The sequence below is a fragment of the Dromaius novaehollandiae genome, chromosome 17 (genome assembly GCF_036370855.1).
Source record: "Dromaius novaehollandiae isolate bDroNov1 chromosome 17, bDroNov1.hap1, whole genome shotgun sequence".
NCBI classification, from domain to species: domain Eukaryota; kingdom Metazoa; phylum Chordata; class Aves; order Casuariiformes; family Dromaiidae; genus Dromaius; species Dromaius novaehollandiae.
Genome location: NC_088114.1, coordinates 17,691,347 through 17,713,340, shown reverse-complemented (window position 1 = coordinate 17,713,340; position 21,994 = coordinate 17,691,347). Strand labels below are relative to the sequence as shown.

The following is a 21,994-nucleotide window of genomic DNA, read 5'->3' as shown; positions in this document are numbered from 1 at the left end:
TCCCCTGTCGGTTTGAGGCTCGGGAGGGCATGATGGAGAGATTCCCCACTAACACCTTTTGAGGGGAGAAGATACTTCCCCACCCACACAGGGCAGCCTGGTAACCATCCTCTTCATCCCTGTTTCCCTTGGGGAAGATGCATCCCTGAGGCAGAGTAGAGAGGACTCACACACCCCAATAGATACTTTAACAAGGCCAGTCATCTGCAAGCATCCCTGGAGGAAGCAACTAAGACACTTGGGTCTTGGACCAGGCACTTCTAGGAGACTTAAGTACTGAGTACCAGGCACAGCCTAGCAGCACTGCTGTGGCCAAGAGGGACCCTCTTACCATTCAGAAGGGCCACTGAGAACAGCAGCACACCCAAGGCGGAGAGCTGGCCCCTGACTGGGGCTGCCTTCACTGGAGTCACATGGTTTCCCCTAGGAGAGGCAGCTCATTAGTGGAGAGTATATGCCACATCCATGCTCCCCCTCTCTGGCCAGCTGGGCCCAAAGAGATCTGCCTGTGCCTCCCCAGAACGCCTTCCCAGCTTTCTCAGCTTCCCCGCCCAACCCAAAGGGTGTCTTTGGGGCCTTTCCCCTCCTTGGTCACAACCCAGAGCCAGGGCCTCTCAGCAGGGCTATTCTCCATGTACACAGTGCAGAGGTCCCAGCTGCTGCCCAGGTGACACCAATGGGAGGATGAGACACCCAGGAGCTGGGCAACCCAGGCTCGGCACCAAGGACCTGCCCACTTACCCATGGCTGGTGCAGCTGATCCTCTCAACAAATGGGCTGGAATAGTAGCTGTCCCTGCCATAGGGTGGCCAGTACTGCAGGTCAGCAAAGTGCTCCACCACATCGCCAGACACCTGCAGGCAGCAGCGACAGCAGAGGTCAGCACATCCCTTGGTCTCCCCTTCTGCATTGGGTGGATTTCACCACTGCATGGTCACATCTCCCCAAGACAGCATCCTGGGATGGCTCATCCCCACCAAGCAGGCAGTTTGAGACCAGCCAGGATGCACACCAGCCACCTGCATGACTTGCAAAGATGTCCAAAGCCATCCAGGGCTTGTCCTTCCTGGACACCCAGCCTGTGGTCCTGGGCTGGTGGCCCCAGTATGAGCCCAAACCACAAAGGGCTTCCTTTGGGGTCAGGACAGAAAGTCTCCACAGCCAGAGGAGCATCTTTCTTCTCCAGCCCCTCTGAGAGCATCCCTCCTTGACTGCTAGAGAGCACAGCCACTTCAGGGGCATCCAAGCAACCCCACACTTGACCCACCAAGGGGTCCTGACTCACCAGGCAAGAGAAGCCACAGTCCTTCATCTCATACTGGAAGTGCAGGAGACCCTGCTGGCTGTCAACAGCAGAAGGAGGGCAGCTGCCCAGGTAGAGCGACTGCAGGTCCAGCATAAGCCTGTGTTGCTGGGGGTCCCACCGCACAGTCAGGTGAATGCTGGCTCCATTGCACCCATAAGAGACTGAGCCAGTGGGTGCTGGGAGGAAGGGAGCACAGTGACACACATCTCCAGAGATGCTCCCAATAACCTCCTGCACCTCCCCAGCATCTCCAGGCACTAGATTTTTCTGAGCTTGACAGACACCCCAAAAGCAGGGGGAGAGGGGGGAAGGGGGAAGGTTCACTGGCAGGGAGGCCACAGCCATGCTAAGCAGGGCCCACCCAGCACACCTCAGGGCCACAAACCACCTTGCAGCACAGCAAGGCCTCCAGTACAGCAGTGCCTGGCCAGGTCTAGCAGGGCTGGGAGCCCCAGGGCCAGCTCCAGCCTCCCAGAGGACCTCACTTACCTCTCTGAGCAGCAAGCAGCACCCCCCAGGCAGCTGCTGCTGCCACCACCACCTCCAGGCACCCTCTCCACAGCCCCATAGCACCCAGAGCTGGGACCCAGCCTGGCACAGGCTATATAGGCATCTGCACTGATTGCCTCACCCTGGGCTCAGCCCTCCTCATGGTAGAGGCCAGCTCAGTGCAGCAGCCTCACAGCTGCCACCAGTTACCTGGTCTCTCCCCGCAGCAGGGAGCTCCCAGCCTCCAGGATGGGCCATCCCCTGCCCATTGGGCCTGCTGATCCCATGCATCAACCGGCTGGGGCTGGCTGCCTGCAAGTGGGGACATGGGCTGCAGCCTCAGAGAGGCCAGTGCCCGCTTGGGCTTCCGAAGTGTGATGGGAAAGAACTGCAAGTCGTGCGGGAAGGCCAGGAGGCAGCGGGGATCGCCTGTCCCCAAGGCCCAGGGACACGGCAGAGCAGCCTGCTGCAGCTGCAGAGCCCCCGCCAGCAGGGCTGAGCACCAGGTGTGCGCGGGGCTGCACTGGCCGGCTCGCCAGTGTCAGCATTGCATTTGCAGCAGAGCACTGCGGACGGGGGTAATGGCAGCCCCGAGGGCACCGTCGGCTCTGAGGGCAGGTGGGTGGCAGGGCTGGGTCCCGGTGCTCCACAGGGGCTGGCACCGGGGGGCCTGGGGCCAGCTCCGGCAGTCCGTGTTCCCACTCCCCTCCCCGCAGAGAAGAACGAGACCAATTGAGACCAGCTGGATGATTCTTATATTAAAAACTGCCAAATATACAACACACTTATTTTACAAAAGTAGAATTGCTTTTTATTTCTCATCCTTGCAAACAGAGCAGAACGGGAACCGCGCGCTGGTCAGGTACCGTTGCCGGGGGCAGGTGCCAAGGCTGCGTGGGGCCTCCCCACTCACCGGCCACCCCAAAGAGACCCTGCCGGCTCCATCAGCCGCGTCTCCATGCCCAACAGAGGATGCCGCGGAGCGTGGGGACAGGTCGTACCTGCTGCCGGGCCACGAGGACGCCACTGGGGAGGCAGCCCCATGTCAGCGCAGGGCTGAGCGGCCAGCGGGGTCCCGCTCCTGCTCTGGCACTGCCCCGGCCTGCGGGCACTGCGCTCTCATCGCCACTGCACACCCGCAGCATCGCCTCCCGGCCCCACGTGGGACTCGGCCCCAGGGAGCCCCACTTGGCCCGCAGGCTGCTGCCTCCGCCGCGCTCTGCAGGACCTGGCTTTGCCAAGGCAGAGCCCTGCCGCTTTCATCGCACCTTGGGCCCCGGGCAGTACGCCTGAGGGTGCAGTGGGTTTCGTGCTCTCTGCTGGACCATTCTGGGTCCCTGCTATGCCAGTGACATTGCAGCGATGCAGTGCTCTGCTCTGCCCCGAGGCGGACCCACACTGCATCTCGGCTCCTTGGGCACTCGCCGCTGCTGCCCAGCAGCGCCCGGGTACCAATGTCCTCCCAGCGCCCTCACCAGTCCTCACCAGACCCTGTGGTCCTCCCAGTGCATCCCCAATAGGGACTGGAACCACAGGGCCCTCTAACTGGAACGACCGACTGGCCTAGGAGAGGCAGAGCTGGGGTCCTGCTCGGCCGGGGGCAGCTGCCATGGGGCACGGCATCCCCGGCTGCGTGGACACCCCACCGCCGAGGAGCTGTTGGGGCTGGGGATGTCTGTTCTCACGCTGTGATGCTGGCGCCTGCCCTTCACTCCCAGGGCTGGATCCCCCAGGCTCCTGAGCGGGAGGACCGCAAGCCTGTTTATGCAGGTCTGGGTTTTCAGGGTAGTTTTTACATTCTCAAAGCTCAAGTGTTGATGATGCTTAAAAATCTGCTAAGTCTTTTGGCTGGCTCTGGGTTGGTAGCATTACATGGCCCAGCAAGCAAGGATGGACTGAGAACATGCTGCACTCAACGCACCCAAGGAGCTGGGGCTGGGACCAGCCTGAGCAGCGGGGCGGGCTCAGGCACAGACCGCTGGAATCAGGGCTCGAGGAAAACCGGCTGATTAAATGAGGCCCTCCTGCCATGCAGTCAGGGCACTGGGTCCCCCCCAAGCTGGGCATCAGTGTGGGGAAGGGCTCAGCCCCACATGCAGCCCACCCGGCGGTACAGGGGGGCTGCTGGCCTCCCTCGGCCCAGGGCGCCCCAAGCCAGTGAAAATCAGTGCCAACTGCAGCTGGCAGGAAGGACTAAGAGGACTGAGGGCAGGCGCGAACACAGGGCGCACGCGGCTTTGAACAGACATGCAAACAGGCCAAGCACATTGCCACCCATGCGCATCTGCACCAGCCCCAACACCGGCCCCGCTCCGGCTCAGCGAGGACCTGGCCGCCCCCAGCCTCCCTCGGCTCCTCAGGGGTCCCGGACGCCTGCACAGCTCCCCGCACCAGCAATAACTGACACACGGACTAACACAGCCTCGTGCAGTGAGACCTCTGTGTCTGTCATGCGACTGGCTGCTCACCACCTTTCCCATGCACACACGTCCTTCGGCATCATGCAGTATTGACATGTACTGGCCCCACGGTTCCTGCTGTGCTTGTTCACTGTAATGCACAGGTCTCTCTCGCACACACGTGCGCGCGCACACACACAGACACACACAAACAGACATGCACAGCCTTTCCCCTGAATATGCAAGGCAACAGCCAGAGCCTCGCGGGTCCCGTGCCCATCACCTTACACACCAATGCGTACTGGACCCCAAGTAGTGCAAGTGAAGCCAGCACGTCTCCCCTCAAGCTCACCATCCTCGCAGACCGTGCCACGTCCACACGCACACAGCCATCACAGCCATGCTCCCCTGTGTGACCTATGGTGTGTCTGGTGACTGGTCTATGGTGACTGGTCCCCTGTTCTCGCTGTGATGAGGAGATGACAGGGGACCTGTCCATCACAAATACTGCCTCCAGCACTCCCGCATGGAAGGAAGAAACAGATTCTCTTGGAAAGAAAAACCCCCGCAATCCCTGAAGACCCTGTTGCTGGTGGTGCTATCCTATGACCTGGTCTTGCTCCCAAGGCCTGCCCACAGGTGCTACGGGCCGTGGGTGTGACACACAGCCTGTCGCAGTGCTGCTCTGCTGGCTCTTCCTCTGCTCTGCTCCGCTCTCTCTGCAGGGAGCACCCGGCCGAGGAGGCTGAGCTGGCGAGGGGGCGGTGGGCAGCCACGCGGACAAGCAGCAGACCCTTTCCATGCTCCTTTCCAAGTGGGGCTCCAAACAAAGGCCACAGAGGTCTGTGCAAGGTCTACCTTGCTTGGGTGCCCAGGTCTCCAGGGAGGAGGACTGTATTCCCCGCAGGAGCCACAAGCCAGTTCTGCTCATGTCCAACCAAAAGATATCATGAAGTAAGAAAAATGAAAGCACCTGGTTCTTTCCTTGAGTGGGGAGGGAAAGGCTGGCTGCCTTTCCCTGCCTACCACTTCAGGAAGTCTCGCACGCGGCTCCACAGCTTGGTGATCCAGAGGTTGACCCCTAGGTCAGTCAGATACTGGATTTCGGGTGTCAGCATCTTGCGGCACAGCTTCCGGTGCTTCTTGTTGATCTTTTTCTTCAAGTTGTAGCCCAGGATGGACTTCTCCCCCAGTGGCTGCCAAGGCTGCATGGAGGACTCCTGGATGGCACTGGCATCCACGGGGTGACCCCCATCAATGCAGATACTTTTCATCTTCTCGTTCTCCCGCTGCAGCTCAGCCACATCCTTTGCCATTCGCTCCCTCCCATAGATATCCACCTTACGCCAGAAAGTGGCATTAAAATAGTGATAGAGTTTGGCGTCGATGAGGTTCCAAGAAGTAGCCTTCTCATAGAGCTCAGGTGTCAGCCTGGAGACAGTGGAGCCCTTCCGGGCATTGAGCTTGAAGTAGAGGATGTCTTCCAGCTCCCAGCACAGCAGGTCCTTCAGCAGCACCAGGGACTCATCAAAATACTCAAGCAACATGACAAGATGGAAGCGCTGATCTATCTCTTGGAAGTACTGCTCCACGAGGGGGCTATTGGCATTCATGTTGTTGTCGTAGCCCAAGTCAAAAAAGAGGAGGTTCTGGAGGTAGTGAGCATTGAACCCATTAGGGTCATAGTAATGCCAGGGGTCCCGGAGGAACTCTGCCAGCTTGTCCTCCCCCGTCAGCTTCCAGGTGAGGGGGATGGCTCGCCCAAAGTAGTGGAAAGAGGACTCGAAGAGGTAGGCAGGGTCCCGCAGTATTGTTAAGAAGACAGTATCAGCTGGCAGGAGTTTGCGCACCTCATCGTAGTGGAAGCGCATGTGGTTGCAGATGATGTTGAAGCACATACCCGGCTGGTAGTGCTGCACCTGGCTCCGTTCAAAGTAGGAGGGATAGTAGAAGTCATTGCGGCCATTGGGGAAGGCAAATTTGAGGCGATGTTTCTCTCCGAAGCGGAAGAGGATGTTGAGGATGGTGCTGCTAGCTGTCTTGTGTGTCTTCATGAACATAATGTCCATCTTGGGTAGGCAGCCTTTTCCCGGAGAGCTGTGGGTGCCATTTGCCTCTGCTGGCACCCTGGCCTGGGCCGGGTAGGAGGAGCAGGAATAGGGGATAGGGATCCTGGTGGAGAGAAAAGACAAGACACCCCGGTGAGGCTGGTTTGGCCCCCCAGTCCAACCACCACAAAGGTTCTGCAAATTTCTCTTCCAAATGATCTTGGCACTGGCGAAGGGTGCTTGGCTCACAGCCCTGGGGAGGAGGCTGCTCTGCTGCTTTGTACCACCCACAACGCCAACGCCCTGGCCACACTTCCCCAGGGGCCCAATGTCGACCAGCAGCCAGCTATCTAGGTGGGGAGTTGCCCATCTTTTGGCAGAAACTTCCTTCTTTGGGGATGCACTGGAGCATCCTGCTGAAGATCCTGTTCAGCTCCTTGCACTGGCATTGCTGCCCATAGAGACCCGGAAGGGGCTCACTGCATGGTAACGTCCCCCTGAGCAGCCCCTGGACAGGAGCACCTCAGCAAGCGGTGAGCCACACACACCACACAGACAGCCTCTGAGGCCCTCGACCAACCAGTGCCCCAAGAGCTGGTGCCCTTCGGTACCAAGCCACCTGCCTTCAGCCACAACCCCACTCTGCCAGCAGCTACGAGACGTCAAACCAAACTCATTCACTGGGTGAGAGTCCCAGGCACATGTGGCAACCGAGGAAGGGCCGTTACAAGGATCAGCAGGGACTTCAATGGGGTTAGTCCCCATTTCCACCAGTGCAGCCCAAGCAGAAGGTGCCCCTTCCCTCCAGGTAGTTGGGGCGGACACCACGCTGGAAGGCACTGCGGCATCTCTCCTCCCTTCCCAGATCCAGGCTGCGGAAGGGCAGCAAGCACCATGGGGACCAGGACCCTTTCTGCTGCAGTCACTTTACCCAGCTTCACCCTGCAGTCAGCACCACCAAGCACCAGCACAGCAGTGCCTGGGGCAGCCACAGCACTGTTAAGTTGTGCATTTTTACACTGAGCTTCTTGCAGGAATGACTTTGCAGACAGGACCTGCTAAAGTTTTTGCAAGGTCCCTTTGCAAAGAGCATTGAACTTACCTGTCATCACCTTTGTGTGAGGCAGTATTATACATGTGACAGTGTTTCTGTCATGGTTTTGGAGGACAAACTCTAGATAAAGACTGCCTATATAACTGGCTTATTAAGCCCAACTATATAAGTTTATGCTGGATGCTTGGAAATGTGTTGTCAGCCCACAGAAAGTTGCTGCCCCTCTGCCTAGCCACGATCTAAGCAGGCACCCTGTTGGGATCCAGCAGGTTGTCCTAGGGGCCAAGACCGCCTTTGCACATCCCGCCCCAGAGCAATCATCCTCTCTCCAACCAGCTCTGCAGCTCTGGGCTGCCCAGCAGTGGGTGGACGGCAGGGAGCCCCGGGCTGTGCACGGGGTACGCACTCACTCTGTCATGCTGACTTGCAGGGGTGGGACGGCATAGGAGTAGAGCAGCAGCGTGAAGCTGGTCAGGAGTGTTCCCAGGACAAGCCCCTTACACATGGACCTCCAGTGCTTCCTATGGTACAACATTGTGGTCACCTGCAAATGCCAGAGAGGAGAACCATTAGCAAAGAGGGCGGCCAAGGGAGGGGAGATGGAGAGATGGACAGAATGTGGGATAAAGTGTAGAATAAAGGGATCATGTAAGACACAACTGTAAGTCAAACGACATCCAAATAAGGCCATCACACGGGGGGATCATGCTGCCACAGAAGGTTCCAGGAAGCATCACAGGGGACACGGAGGTGCTGGGCACTGCTGGGAGAGGAGAACAATTGACAGACACATTCCCAGCTACTGGCACGGCTGGACTCATGGCTGTGGAGTGGCAGCTCTGCTCGCACCGTGACATTCTTGCATGTGTTTAAAAAGGCGAGAGCAATCCCCTTGCAAAAAACCAAAAGCATGAGGTTGGAATTAGGGTGGGAGAAATGAGTAGCTCCTTAAAGGGATTCAACAGGTAGCAGAGCCAAGGCAGGCTTTGACCAGGGCCAATATTACTATCAGTCTAGAGCCTATACAGGAGAATATTGGAGGCAGAGATGTCAGCTCAAGCCAAGGATATTTGGTGATTTAGGGTCACAGAAGAACTGAGGTTAGAAGGCACCTCTGCAGGTCTCTGGTCCAACCTCCTGCTCTGAGCAGGGCCAACTTCAAAGCTAGATCAGGTTGCTCAGCACCTTATCTAGCCACTGTTTGAATATCTTTGGCTGCAGAGCGGAGATCCTCTCTCACAGAGCACCAGCATCTTCCTCCATGCACCAAAAAATTACCAACAGGGGCCAGGAGCTTTCCAAAGGTGACTGTAAGGGGAACATTTCAATTAAGCTGGTGTTGGATTAACACAGGAGCGGTTCAGCTCTTCTCCAGGAATCTAGAACAAAGCACTGGAGTTTTCACTATGCAGCATGGTTTTGAAGGGGTAACCCCAAATGGTTGAGCAAATCTGCAGTATTTTAAGGACCTCCCTTCCTCTGGACTTTTCCCTTTGAATCATCAGTCTTTTATGCCACTCTGGCATGAAAGCAGGTATTGAAGGTCAGTACTCCCAAGGGCTGGGAATGCTGAGCTCACGCCACTCCAGGAATAATCCAGCCCTGGCACATTGTGACTCTCCGCAGGCTCCCACCACGGATGGGCCAGATCCTGCACGCACCCGAGCAGGTCCAACCGCCCCCAACACAGGGGATGCCCTCAGCACCCCCATGTGCACAAGTGCTCTGGCATGACGACATGCAGCTGTGCAAACATGCTCCCTGGTGCCCATGCACAAACACATATGCACACGCATGCATGCGCACACACGCACACATCTATGTGCAAGCATAAATGCACATGCTTATATACCTGCATGAAAACATACATACACATGTAGGCACATGCATGCACACACACACAGAGGGACACATGCATGCATACAAATGTCCATGCACAGGCATACCCACACGTCTGTGCACACACATACACATGCGCATACAGAGACATACACACACACACACTCATCCATGCATAATTGTGCATACACATGCACACACAGGGAAAGACACACACACACATCTGTACACACTTATGCACCCACATGTACACAGGGACACAGACACATAAACACACATGCATTCATGCATGCACACGCGGGGACACAAACACACATGCCTGCACACTGATGGATGCACATGCACGCACAGAGACACAAATCTACGCACACTCACGCACGCACACACAGGGACACAGACATGCACATGCATCCATGCACTCTCATGCATGCTCACGCATACACAGGGACACTCATACACACGCACACAGATCTATGCACACTCATGCATGCACACACACACAAACACACACACACACACACACACACACACACACACACACACATACACACACACAGAGGGACATAAATATACACACACACACGCCTGCACACTGATGAATGCACACGCACGCACAGGGACACAGACAGGCACAGATCTATGCAAACTCATGCGTACACACGCACACACAAGGAAACACACAGAGGTCTATGCACACTTATGCAGGCACACGCACACACAGCCAGTCACATGCTTGCATCCACACACCGTGACACACACAGGCGCAACGACTCCCCTGACCCTGCACACAGGCAGCTCCCTCCTCACTCCATGGGAGCACCCCACGCCTGTGATGCCCCCTGCCCAGCACCCTCCCTGGTGCCACTCTCCCCCTCGCAGCCCCTGGAGGAGCCCACTGGCAGGAGGGCCCCGAGGCATCCTGGCACCTGCCTGGCTGCCGGCTCAGTCCGCGATGTCCGCTTGCCGCTGGCCCACGGCGCAGGAGGCCCGGCCGGTCCGGCACACTGCTGCCCGAGCCTGAAGCTGCTCTCCTAGCGCGTGAGCCACTGCATTGCAGCAGGGCTGTCCTCTGTGGCAGGACAAGGAGACGTGCTGCCCGGGGCCCCCAGCCGGAGTGCCGAGGCCGAGCCGGGGCAGGCAGCCCGGTGCCTGAGGGGCTCTGAGCAGGGATCAGCTCGCGGCAGCCAGCTGCGCCCCCGAAAAAGCTGTGCTGGAGGGCAAAGCGAAGAGCTGGAGGTGGCGGGGTGGCAGTCCTGCGTTTGCAGCTCTGCTGCTACGTATTTTTGGGGTGTGGGGCCAGCTTTGCCCGTACGCCTCAGAGCAGCCCCCCGACCCCTTGCTTGCCTCCTTCAGAGGAAAGCGTGGAGCAGAGCGGGTCCTGGCTACACCGCCATCACCAGCACACCGCAGCCTGCCAAAGGTTGCTTCTGCCAGTTCTTGGCTACCATACGTCCTCTGCATGTTGCCTACAGCCACGGCTGCCCGTGCTCCTTGCTGCCACCTGAATAATGTGTGGTGCAAATAAACCACCAGCCCTCCACGTCCAGCAGCACTGTTTCTCCCCTAGAGCCTCATGTCCGGCCACCCTGGCTCAGAAAGCCGTGTTTTCCAGGCTCTACATCACCCCCAAACCCCCAATGCAGCAAAGACCTTCTTAGGATTTCTAAGAGAAAAGCAAGCAGAAACACTACCCGACTGACGGCAGCTTGCAGGCGGCTTCCTCCACCGAGGCGGCCGGCCCTGGCGCCGCTGCTGGCAGCGTGTGCTGGCAGCTGCCCAGCGAGGGGAGCCCCGGCCCGGCGGTGCCCGCTGCGTGCCCCGAGCCCCCTTTTCTCCTTCCCCGTCGGCGGTGGAGGGCAGCAAGCCGAGCGCCCCATGCTGCCGGCTCATATGGTGCAGCTGAGATTCCCATTGCCGTGAATAATGAATGGGAAGTGAAAGCGGAGCCCTAGGCCGGCAGCGGAGTGCCCTCGCCCCAGACACCCAACACCGCGGCGCCCCAGGCCGCCCCGGAGCAAGCGCCAGGAACCTGATAGGGACGGCGGCAGGGCACCTGATGGCAGCCGGTGCTGCAGGGCAGCTCTCCCAGCATGGCCCCGGTGGCGCCGGCAGGCTCTGGCCATCAGGAGCGTGCAGTGGGCGCCGATGGGGTACAAGAGGCCCCATGGGCGGGCAGGGGGTCAGGGTCTGGGTTTACATGGTGTCCCCATTGAGCAGTCCCCAGGGGCTGAGTGGGACACGCACCGCTGCCAAGGGCTCCGCAGGGATTTCGGTCTGAAGGCGCTGACACGGAAAAGGGGAGGTTTGCCTGGAGGAAACCACGTCTCAAAGTGCTTAATACAGAAAACCAAGCGGCACACACCAAGCACGGCGAGAGGCGCCATCTTTGTGTGCAGGTGCTGCTAGGCGAGAGGGGAGCCCCGAGGAGGCCGAGGCTGCCAGCGCCCTGCGAACCGGTGGCTTAACGACGCCGGCAGAAAGCAGAGAAGGGCGCTGCCAGGCTTGTCTAAAGCGGTGAGGTCTGACTCAGTTGCCGAGCCCAGCTATCCTCTGAGACAGGGTCTTCAAGCCCCGTCCTCAGCACATCTGCGTTTCTCTGCCTCTCCGGCAGGGCAGCGAGGAGGAAGATGGTGCAAGCAGCGATGTTGCTGCTTCCAGGCCTTGCCGCTGAAACGCGGTGGTCAGCACTGCCGCCGCCAGCACCGCAGCCCAGCCTGGCTCCCGAGCCCCCCTTGCCACCTAAATCTGCAAAGCTGATGCTGGAAACTACGCTGAGCCTGGCAAGAGGGGCTGCTACATAGGACACATAGGGTTTCCAACCTGCCCTTTGGCTCGCAAGGTGCATGATGCCAAGGGAGAAGCCAGCCGGACGCTAACCCACCCCTTGGCAGCCCAGTGGCACTCCTGGCCGCCCGGCCGCCCGAGGCGCTGCCACACGCGCTGTGCCCAGCGCCCAACAACAGCGAAGCGGAGGGCGCGCAACCCCGCCGCGGTGAGCCGGCCCATCCTCGCCCCGGCGGCTCTGCACGCTAACCCCGCTGCGGTTTCGGCAGGGCTCCAGCCCTGTCTGCCAGGATGCCGATCGGATGTCTAACTCCACCTGGGCTGGCATTTCTGGGGTGTTTCTTGCAAACAATTCCCAACCCAGTTAATCTATTGACTTTGCCTTAAGTGAGTGGCTTAATTATTAATAGCTCCGGAGTAGAAATGCAGGGATTGAGGCTTTTTTCCCGGTGCTCCCGTTAGCACAGGGCAGCAGTGTGGCCAGCCCTAGCCCAGCCAGTCGAAATGCCCAGCAGGAGCCTGGCAGCCACCTCCCCAGAGCGAGGACGCGTCCTTGCCGGCCATTTCCCCCGGCAGGCAGCACGGCCCCACGGCCCCGCGGCTCCTTCCACGTCCCTTGGGCAGCGCCATCCACGCAGCAATGCTCCCCGGCCCCTGCCCCATGGCTCAGCCCCAAAGCCCCATCCCCAGCAGCCAGCGTGAGGGGCCCTACAACCGGACGCTTCCCCTCGCGCGGCCGGACGCCAGTCTCCTCTCTAGTTCTCCCTTACAGGGGCAATTCGCTTTACGGCCAAGCTTTTAGAGGCGCGATACCCCATAGCACGTCCACCCACCGTTGCCGCTTTCTCCTCCTGCCCCCCAGCAATCCCCCTGCACAGGCTCCCTCTCTCCTGTGCATGGTTTCCTTTGCAGTCCGTGGCGCGGGCCAGGCCGCCGTGCACACCCCTGCACACCCAAACGCCCCGTATCTCCGTGCAAGCACAGGAATTGCCTCCCTGGGGCGCAAACACCCCCAGCCACGTGCCCCCTCGCATCCTTCCCCACGTAGTGAATCCCGCCGGCTCCCCTGCACCGCTGCATGCGCACTCACGCTGTGGCTTTTAATGTCCCCCTCCGGTGAACATCACCTTTTTCTCTGCTTAAGCTGCTCTCTGGAAACCTTCCCTTTCCTCTTCTCTGCTCTCCAGGGTGCAGGGGGGACCAGGCGGTGCAGGGAGATGCTGCTCCGACATGGAATAAGCTGTCCCTGGGCAGCTCCCCCAAGCGCTGGCTCCTACGAAGCAGCCCGTGCATCCCTAGCAGCTGCTGCCCTGCTCTCTATGCCATCACAAGGATACCAGGCCACATCACCAGCCCGGGGGAGAAAAAAAAATCAAAAAAAAGAAAAAAAAAAAATCTCCCTTTATAGTGCTGCCAGCGGGGGCCGATAATCTTGCTCTCTGCTCCTAGGTGTGGAGCTGCAGCGAGACACTCCCCCGGCTCCCGGGGGTAGCCGGTCCGGGCTTCGGGCTCTCGCTGCCACCCTCGCTGGCTCCCTGTCTCCGTCTCTCCTCCCACTTCAGGCAGCACAGAGGACTCATTCACCCCGCTCCCTTCCAACGCCGGGAACAACGGAGCTGTTTGTATCCATCTGCAGCACTGGCATCAAGGGGGACATTGTCACCGAGCGCCGAGCACTCTTCCTGCAGCTCCCCTGCTAAGCGCAGCAAAATCCAGCGCTGCCCCAGCACTGCAGCACCCAGCGCCCCCGGCAGCCCTCCGGGCCGGGAGCCTCGGCGCAAGCCCGGGCTGGCGGGGAGCGAAGGGGCGCCGCTCGGCGGCACCGGGCGAGCGGGCAGCGCGGGATGCCTCGGGCGGCAGCGATTTCCCTGTAAACACCCGGTGGGAAGTTAAATAGAGGCTGAAGCGGTGCCAGCTCCGGGGGGCCGGGAGCGGGAGGCAGGAAGTGCCACTGGGTGGCTGCTCATTATCAGGGAGCCGCTCGTCGGGAAAAGTTGCCAGCTTCCCGGGAGCCTCGAGGATGTCGCGAGCCCCGGGGTGGGCAGCCAGTACCTCTCCTGCCACCGCGGCCCCCGGGGGACGAGCTCTTCACGAGGCACGTGCTCCGGTCCCCCTCCTGTGCGCCCGCGCCCTCGAGGCCGGGCTTCTGCCTCCGCACGAGTTCACCTCCGGGTCTACAACGCTCAGCTCGAGCCACGAGCCCACACGCGGCCCAGCCAGCTTCTCCGCAGTCCCGGCCCTCGGCGAAAGGCTTGGGAAGCGGGCATCTCGCAGCACGTCCCCGCTGTGCCACGTCGGGTCCTCCCTCTCATTCCCACAGCCTCTCGTATCCACCCCGGCACTTACTTCCTGGTGCCCCCTATCTAAATGGCTTTTATAGCCTTAATCACGGCAATATTTCTGCTCCTTTGCTCTCTAATCACGCCAGCTGCAGCTCACCAGCTCCTTCCTCAGCCGTTGGCAAGCCGCTGCATTATTTTTCGCTGTGGTGCACTGCCAGGAGTTTGTCTTCGCCGCTGCCCTCTTCCCCGCGGTCCTGCATGCTGGGAAAGGGGCTTTGCGGTGTCTCTGTCCACCGGCCCCGTTCCCAGCTTAGCCACGGGCCCCACGTTTCAACCCTTGGTGGCAAAAGCCAAAGCTTGCAGGGAGAACGATGGGGAGAGACCATCAAAACCGCCCTGTCTAGCCCCAGGCACTGAAGGGCAGCGTCTCCTGCCCCGCGGTGCTGCCTGACGGCAGCGGAGCTCTCCCTGTCCCAGCTCATGCCCCTGCCCTGCCCCAGGCAGCTCCCTGTCCCCTTGGGGACTGTTCTGTCCCCCCAGGGACTGAGTCAGGCCTCTCCTGAGGGGAGGCTGAGCTCATGGCTGGAGCTATTGGAGGGCCGGCAGGGCAGGGGCCCGGGAGACGCTGATGGTTTTGTGCACCGAGGCCAGGCCGTGGCACAGGGCGGCCAGGCCAGGTGAGCGGGTGCTGCCGCTGCGGCTCTCCAGGCACCCAGGAGGGCCCTGGCTGCCGCTGCCCAGCCCCTTCTGCGGCTCCCACCGCCACCCCAGCCTCCCGGGACCGGAGACAGGGCGGGCCGTGTCTGCTGGAGGAGGTGGGGGGCCAGGTGGGCAGGGGTCTCTGCTGGCACCGCCAGCCGGCCCGGAGTCAGGGCTCTCTCCAAGGGGCATGAAGACAGCGTTTTGTTCGGCGGAAACAAACCGTTCCTGTGCTGGCAGCCCCTTGTGGGGCCCGGCGACCGAGGCGGCCCACGGCTCCTTTGTTCCGGGTGGCAGCGTCACCGGAGCTGCGGAGGGAAGCTCGCGAGGGCCGTTTCCATCCGGAGCGGCACCCTGCTCCCGTCCTCCCGGGCTGCTAACACATCACCCCATCCTCGGGCCAGAATAGGAGCCATTGTGCACCCGGACGTGGCCCTGGCTCTTTCCCATCGGCCTCAAAGCCGTCTTTCTGCTGTTAAAGGCGACGACGGCTCCATGGGCTGCCCTGGGGCTCTCGGGGCCGTACCCCAGCCTGGCCAAGGGGTCCAAGTGAGCAGCGGCTGTGGCTTGTGCCGCAGCGTAGCAGCAAGGTGCCCTTTGGCCATGCCGGGCACCTACAAAAGTCTTTGCCCGTGCAGGCCATGCGTCCCTCACTGGCCAGTGCTCTCGGGGATGAATGCCCTTAGGTTTCTGCTGGCTTCCTAGCACACTTTATGGACCTCGTTTCACACCTTTGCACCCCAAAGGAGCCTACGTAATTCTGTCCCCATCCCATAGATGCAACCAGGGACATTACCAGGGCAGACACACTGTGGGGAGTGCAGGTTGAGTGGAAAGGCTCACGTCTGTGAGCTCCGACACAGATCCCGTGTCTCACAGCTGGGACGAGGTCTCAGCACAGGGAGTCCCCCAAAGGCTCAACCACGACGTTGTCAGACACCGGGTCTTCGAGTCTCTGATGGTCTGGGCTTGTTCCCCAAGAGTGCCTGGGGTTGTCTTGCTGAGCTCAGGGCAGACAGGGAGTTATTGCCTTGCTGTAGCCAGCCACGCTCTTGGGGCACATCATGTCCTGCCTCCGTGGGACCTACCTCCCACCTGCTTCTCACTGCAGAGTTAATCTGTGCAACTCACTGGCACAGCATAGCATCAAGGTTGTACCCATGCCAGAGCTCAGGAATAGGAAAAGCAAGAATATTCTCTATCTTAACAAAAAGAGTCTGACCTGCTTTCAGGTTTGATGCAAGCACTAAATGCTGTACTGAAAAGTCACTTCACTCCTGGGACACAACTGCCCGGAATGGGAGGTCAGCCTCTGGCTTGAGCCAAAGCAGAGGCATCCCTGACTCCAGGTGGCATTGGAAGATGGGATCCATTCAGGCTCCCTCAGGCACCCAAAAATTAAAGTCTAAGTCTGTGCCAGTCATCCTAGGCTCCCTGCAGGCAGTGGAGAGAAATGGGCACCTCCACAAATGGCTGCCCCCAGCCTAACACAGGAGAGAGGAGCAAGCAAGCATGCAAACGAGCACTCCTGAAAGATGTTTCTCCCTGCAACGCACTGAGAGGGAACGAAAAACAACCAGCTCTGACGCACACACCTGCCCTTGGGGCAGGCAGACCCCACCTGTAGCTTGAGCCCACAGTCCCCCCAGCTCGTGCTCCAGCCTTTGCCTGTGCTGGCTGCAGCGGCCCCCCACGCTCTGCCCAGCGCTGGAATGGGAGGAATTCCAGGCACATGCCAGCCCCGGCTCTGCCTGCAGCGCTTTATTCATCCCCAGGCATGGGGAGGGCTCGGCCAGACTGCACACACCGCTGTGGTATTTCTGATCAGATTGGCAGGCCACCACCTTCCACCTCCTCCCCTCCAAGGCTCCGGAGGGAGCAGCCTGCAGAGCTGAGTGCCGAAGGGCTGCAGGGATGAGCGTGGAGCTTCGGCTCACCGCTGAAAGAGCAAAATCTGCTCTGCCCAGCTCACAGCAGTGCTCTATCGCTTTGGAGGAAGCTGGGCGTTTGTTGTGCCAGATATCGCTGCCCTTCAGTCCCCCAGGGTCAGCTCCAGGTGGCAAAAGTCTGATAAAATGTACTCCAGCCCAGCAGAGCAGGGAGTGCAGCTGTGGGGCACTGCTGTTTGTCTTCAATATTTAACCATGCCATGGGTATGTGTCCAGCAAAGAGAGGGCTCTTCGTCAGAGCGCTCTCTGCTCTCCTGGAAAAGAGTGCTGCCCTCTCTGCCGGGATCAGGACAGGCTACTTAGCTCTGCTCAGCACTAGTGTAATATCTAACCATGTGGCATGAGAACGGCAGCTCCATACTTGCCTCCTAGCATGATCCAGTTTGGAGAAGCAGAAAGAATAGGAGCAATTTACTCAATTATCTTTGCACTACCCCTTTCAGCATAACTCTCAAGGGCAGACTTGAGGGGGGGCTGTCCGGGCTCATGGCACCACTGAGCCTTCAGCTGATGCATTTTCAGTTGCACCCAGCCATGGCCGGATTTATGCCAGTGATTTATCACCAATCTCTTCACCTGTCCCTTGGGCACATTTGTCACAGTTAAAAGTCACTGAGTGAATTAAGCATGATGGTGGATTAATATAATATATAATATTATATTGGATATATTATACATTAATATATTAATATTAATACTATATAATTATAATAATAGAATTATAATAATATAATTATTATTATATATAATAATATATTATAATTATATAATATAATATAATTATATAATTATAATATTAATATATTATATATTATATATAATATTATATATACAATATTATATATGGATTAATATTAATATATAATACACTCTGGCTCTGCCAGCTGGTCTGGCTTTGGCATAAGTACCTTTCCATCCTCTTTCCTGACCCTTGCCATCATGAGTGGATTCTCCCCATGTGCCCTCCAGGCCGCCCTTTTCCTGGGCTGCGAAACAGCTGCTGTGGGCAAGTAGCCATCCTGCCCCTTCTCCGAAGAGCTTTGCTCTCCAGAATAGCACCTTTCTTCCTTTGGGTTTTTGTTTCCTGAGGGGAGGATGGTACTTTAAAGGGAGTTTCCAGCTACAAGAGGACCCCAGCACCCAGAAGCTGTGGCAGGTATGTGACAGCCCGCAGAGAGCCCGGCAGTCCAGCTCCCATTGGGAGCTGCCCGCTCCCATCAGCAAAGGGGGGCTCACTGCCTTGGGACGCTGATTTAACGATTTAATGAACCATGTGCTTCACTGGCAGTCGGCAAGCTGCAATGCTCCTTCTGAGCGAGGCTGCGTTCCCACATCCCGAGCAGGCAGAGTTGTCCCATTCTGCCTTCTCCCCCGCAGAGAAGGAGCCCACGTGTGTTCAAACCCTGACGCAAAAGAGCCAAACTCAAAGCTGAAGTACAAGGTCATGGCAGAAACCTCCTGGCAACCATCTCCTCCATGACTTCAGTGGATGTGGTTGCTTTTTTGGAAGACTATCGTCCCTCCTACCTTAAACCAATCCCTCCTACCTGTGATGGTCTAGCGAGGATCGAGGCACCCATGGGTGCTGAGTAGCCTTGCCAAGAATCACCCCTCCAGGAGGGCTCTGCCTTGACCATAAGGTGCTTTTCCACCCTCTGATACCCACACCCACCCTTGGGGGAGAAGGGAGAAAAATTCCACCCTGCATTTAAAAGTAGAAACAGAGGACTTACGCTGAAAAGCACCGTTGCTGAGTCTGTGCTCCTATGGCTGGTCCCGCCTGGAAAACACATGCAGGAGCTGGAAAGCAGGAGAGGTCTGCATTTGAATTTAGACAATGAAACTGTTGTCACCAATAAAGATGATCGCTGCAGATCCCTGTGTGATCGTGACACGACTCCATCACAGCCCACCCCAAGCCCCAAGATCCTGCAATGGGGAGTGCAGAGGGAGCACTCTCCAGCCACTCGTTGCCTAACTCTGATGCAACCCTTTCTTATTGCTAGACCTCCAAATACTCAGTGGAAAAAACAGCATTATGGCCTTTTGAAGTGGGGGAAGCAGCAGCCCCACAGCGTAACACCACCTGGTTGTGGTCACCTTGCAGGCCAGGCGAGGAAGAGGTCTCCCCAGTGCCGGCACCGCGTTCCACCACCAGTCCCCCGGCACTGGCCGCACGCCGAGGGGAGGTCCCGCTGCCAGAAGAAACCCTGCCACCACCACCAGCTCCCCAGGGACGATGAACACTGCGCAGCGGAAGCTGCCCTGCCCTGTTTCACGCACAGCGCCTGACTCTGCTCCTCTCTCTTCCAGCGCTTCTAGACCAGACTGGCTCAGTTTATCAGTCCTGGGATGGTCTTCTTATCTGCCACACCTATAAACTCCCTTCTGCCCTGGTATAGGGAATTTTTTCAGCCCGCAGCCCTCTCTGGGCTGAGCACCAGCTCCAGTGGGCAGTTACAGGCCTGCAGGTGCCGAAAGCCCTGCTCCGGACTCAGCCCTGGGAGCTGGCACGTGGCTGATGTCCTTCCTTTGGACCTTCTCCGGCCCCAGTGCCCCGGTGTGCAGACCACCGACGGCGGGCAGAAAGGGGCCTTGGTGGCCCTGCGTCAACTCCCGCAAGCACCGCAGCAGCTGCGGGTGGGAAGGAGCCGCCGCAAGCCGGCGGCAGCTCTGGTCGCCACAGGATCCCACCTTGCCCTTGCGTTGGGGTTACCATCGCCCGGGGCTGCGCCTTGCCAGGAGGCATTTATTGCCGCATAGAGTTTACATGCTAAACAAAACTTAGCAATCCAGGGGCAAACTCTCCCAGCACGTGAGCTCCTGGAGGCAAAGGCAAAGTCAAGGAAAAAAATAATAATAGTTAAAAAAAAAGGCAGGGAGCAATCTACTGTTCCTGCTCTGCCTTTTCTCTCGCTTATCTCCGGAGGCTGTTGACCCGCGGGGCTGTGGGCGCCCAGGGCACGTTTGCTGGCGGCACCGCCGTTGCGCGGTGGCAGCGCGGCCACGGAGAGACTCGGCGCGGGGTGGCCGTCCCCGAGCTACGTGGTGTCAACGCGAGCAGGGGAAAATGCCTTACACAACAAACCAGCTTTCTCCGCTCTTCCCAGGGACGAGGACAGCTGGGACGCGGCGTTGGGGTGGTGCCGAGTGCCTCTGGCTCCTGGCAGCGCACAGCCAAGCTGGCGAGGGCTGAGGCCGGCTGGCCCCCACAGCGCGCGCCGGCCGGAAGGGCGATGGCGGGCAGCCGCCCTGCCACAGGTCGGGCCGAGGGGAGCGGCCCAGCTCGGCTGGGCCCCGGCCTGAGGCACCCGGGGTGCCCGACCCTGGTGGCTTCGTGGGCCCTGCTGCCTGCTGTGCGGCACCGCTGGGGCCTCATGGGGTGTCCAGGGTCGCGGCGGCGCCAGAAGCCGCCGGCAGCTCGGGCGGGGCCGGGCTGAGGCAGGCCGCTCCCCTCAGCCCGCCGCTCCGCCCGGCCCGCGCAGCCGCCAGCCACCGCGGCCTGGGAAGGGGAGTGGTGGGTTACCTCAAGGCCTGGGTGCTGCCTGGCCGGGGTCTGACACGTGGGTATGGCCCGGACCATGGCCTGACACACGGGTGCAGCTCAAATTAAAACCTGACGCAGAGGTACAGCTGGAATTGCTGCCTGACACACATGGACACGGCTCGAACCACAGCCTGATGCATGCCTCAGCTCAAATGAGAGCCTGCTCGTGGGCACGGCTCACACCCCTGCCAGGGGCCAGGTCAGCCCATGCCAAGAGCTGGAAAATTGCCCTGCTTCATCACGCCAGTTGCCCCGGGAGAGCATCAGACTTCCTCTGCAAACAGTCCCCAAACCTCCATGGCAGCCCAAAAGCAAAGCCTAGGCTCTGATTTCAACCTGCTCAAGTGGGTTGTCCTGGGGAGGGGTTACGCAGTCGCTAACACCAGCACAAGGCTCTCCTTGGTGAACAGGGGTACGTGGCAAGATGGGCAAAAGGGGATGCTTCCTTCTGCTGACCCCTCATGCTGGCTGGAGACCTGGAGTAGCAGGGCTTATGCAGCAAGAAAATCACCTACCTCTCTGCTGGACCCTCCACCAAGTAGATGTCAAGTCCAAATTGTGCAAGACAGTTTCAAGCAGCCTCTTTCCATTTGTATCCAAGGTGGGATCTCTACCCGCAAAGATATGGGCATCCCTCTACCATGTGCCTCAGCTTTGGGGGCTGGCAAACAGCCCCCACCAGCCCTGTGGACATCTCCCAAAATAATGGAGTCTGCAAGGGCCCAGCCCAACTCCTAAACACCCACAGGTCTGGGGAGGGTCCATACCACACCAAACTCCTCCCAAAACAGAACGCTGACGACTATTTCTCCATCCTCGCTTTGATTGATGCGCTGAGAGTCCTTGTTTTAGACCTTTGATGATACTCAAGCCTTGTTTCCCTTTCCTAGCGCCTTCTCTAGGGTCAGTGCAGGGCGAAGCTACTCCCATCCTCTGAAAACACAATTTAAGCTGAGCGCTGGCACGCAATCACAGCAGAGCAGGAGGCTGCTCCTGTGAGCTGCTGGTTAACTTGGCAGCCTCGCATGGTCCTTTCCATGATTAAATATTTAACCTGGGGAAGTGTTTGTGGACAATGCTAAACCTTGCAGGAATAACTCGACCCCCTTAGCAGTAAATCCTACCCTTCGCTCAGGCAGCTCGGTCCTGGCACCAGTGTCTCCATGCAAAGGCAGCACAGTGGGGCATTCGGTTGAATCTGCCTTAAACAAGGACTGTCAACCCCTCCGGGGCAGTTCTGCTTGTCTGTGCAACGCTGCCTCACCACGCAGGTGCATGGCAAGGGGAAAGGGGTGTATTACATGAATCTGGGGCTGGGATAGCTTCAGGCAGTTCAGTAAGCCCAGCTCTGCCAGCATTTCAGAGGCAAGTGCCAGCAGAAGAGACAAGGGAAAATTGCAGCTCCCAGGGGTATGAAAGGATGAAGCTGCTTGTCCTTAATTACCTCTGCTAACTGCTTTAGGAGCCGTCCAATGCCCTTGTCTTGCACATGCAGGAGACCTGGAGGCAACGCTGTAGTTCCAGGCACTGCAGATCAGGGCACTGGGGTTTACACTTGGCAGAAGCATTCCCCTCCCTGTGCCTTGGTCTCCCTATCT

General features: G+C 58.8%; 1 protein-coding gene across 5 annotated transcripts; it reads right to left on the bottom strand.

Annotated features, from left to right (window-relative positions):
* Window positions 1-2,527: 2,527 nt before the first annotated feature.
* GAL3ST1 (galactose-3-O-sulfotransferase 1) lies at window positions 2,528-21,004 on the bottom strand. 5 transcript variants are annotated; one of them, XM_064522381.1, is made up of 4 exons: window positions 20,912-21,004; window positions 18,583-18,649; window positions 7,707-7,840; window positions 2,528-6,366 (listed from the first exon to the last, which is right to left on the bottom strand). In XM_064522381.1, exons 2-4 carry the CDS (start codon window positions 18,640-18,642, stop codon window positions 5,217-5,219), a joined length of 1,344 nt encoding a protein of 447 aa, XP_064378451.1. In that variant the 5' UTR covers window positions 18,643-18,649; window positions 20,912-21,004; the 3' UTR covers window positions 2,528-5,216. The 5 variants fall into 5 exon arrangements, with proteins under 5 accessions (XP_064378451.1, XP_025963936.2, XP_025963938.2 ...); XM_026108151.2 differs by lacking the exon at window positions 20,912-21,004 and adding an exon at window positions 18,950-19,145; XM_026108153.2 differs by lacking the exons at window positions 18,583-18,649; window positions 20,912-21,004 and adding an exon at window positions 13,972-14,304.
* Window positions 21,005-21,994: the final 990 nt, after the last annotated feature.

Excerpts from the sequence above, each read along its gene's own strand:
- GAL3ST1 (XM_064522381.1), bottom strand. The coding sequence starts at position 18,642 with ATGTGTTTTCCAGGCGGGACCAGCCATAGGAGCACAGACTCAGCAACG. Across the intron at positions 7,841-18,582 it reads CAGCAACGGTGCTTTTCAGC|GTGACCACAATGTTGTACCA; the intron begins GTAAGTCCTCTG and ends TGGCATTTGCAG. Across the intron at positions 6,367-7,706 it reads CTGCAAGTCAGCATGACAGA|GATCCCTATCCCCTATTCCT; the intron begins GTGAGTGCGTAC and ends TCTCTCCACCAG.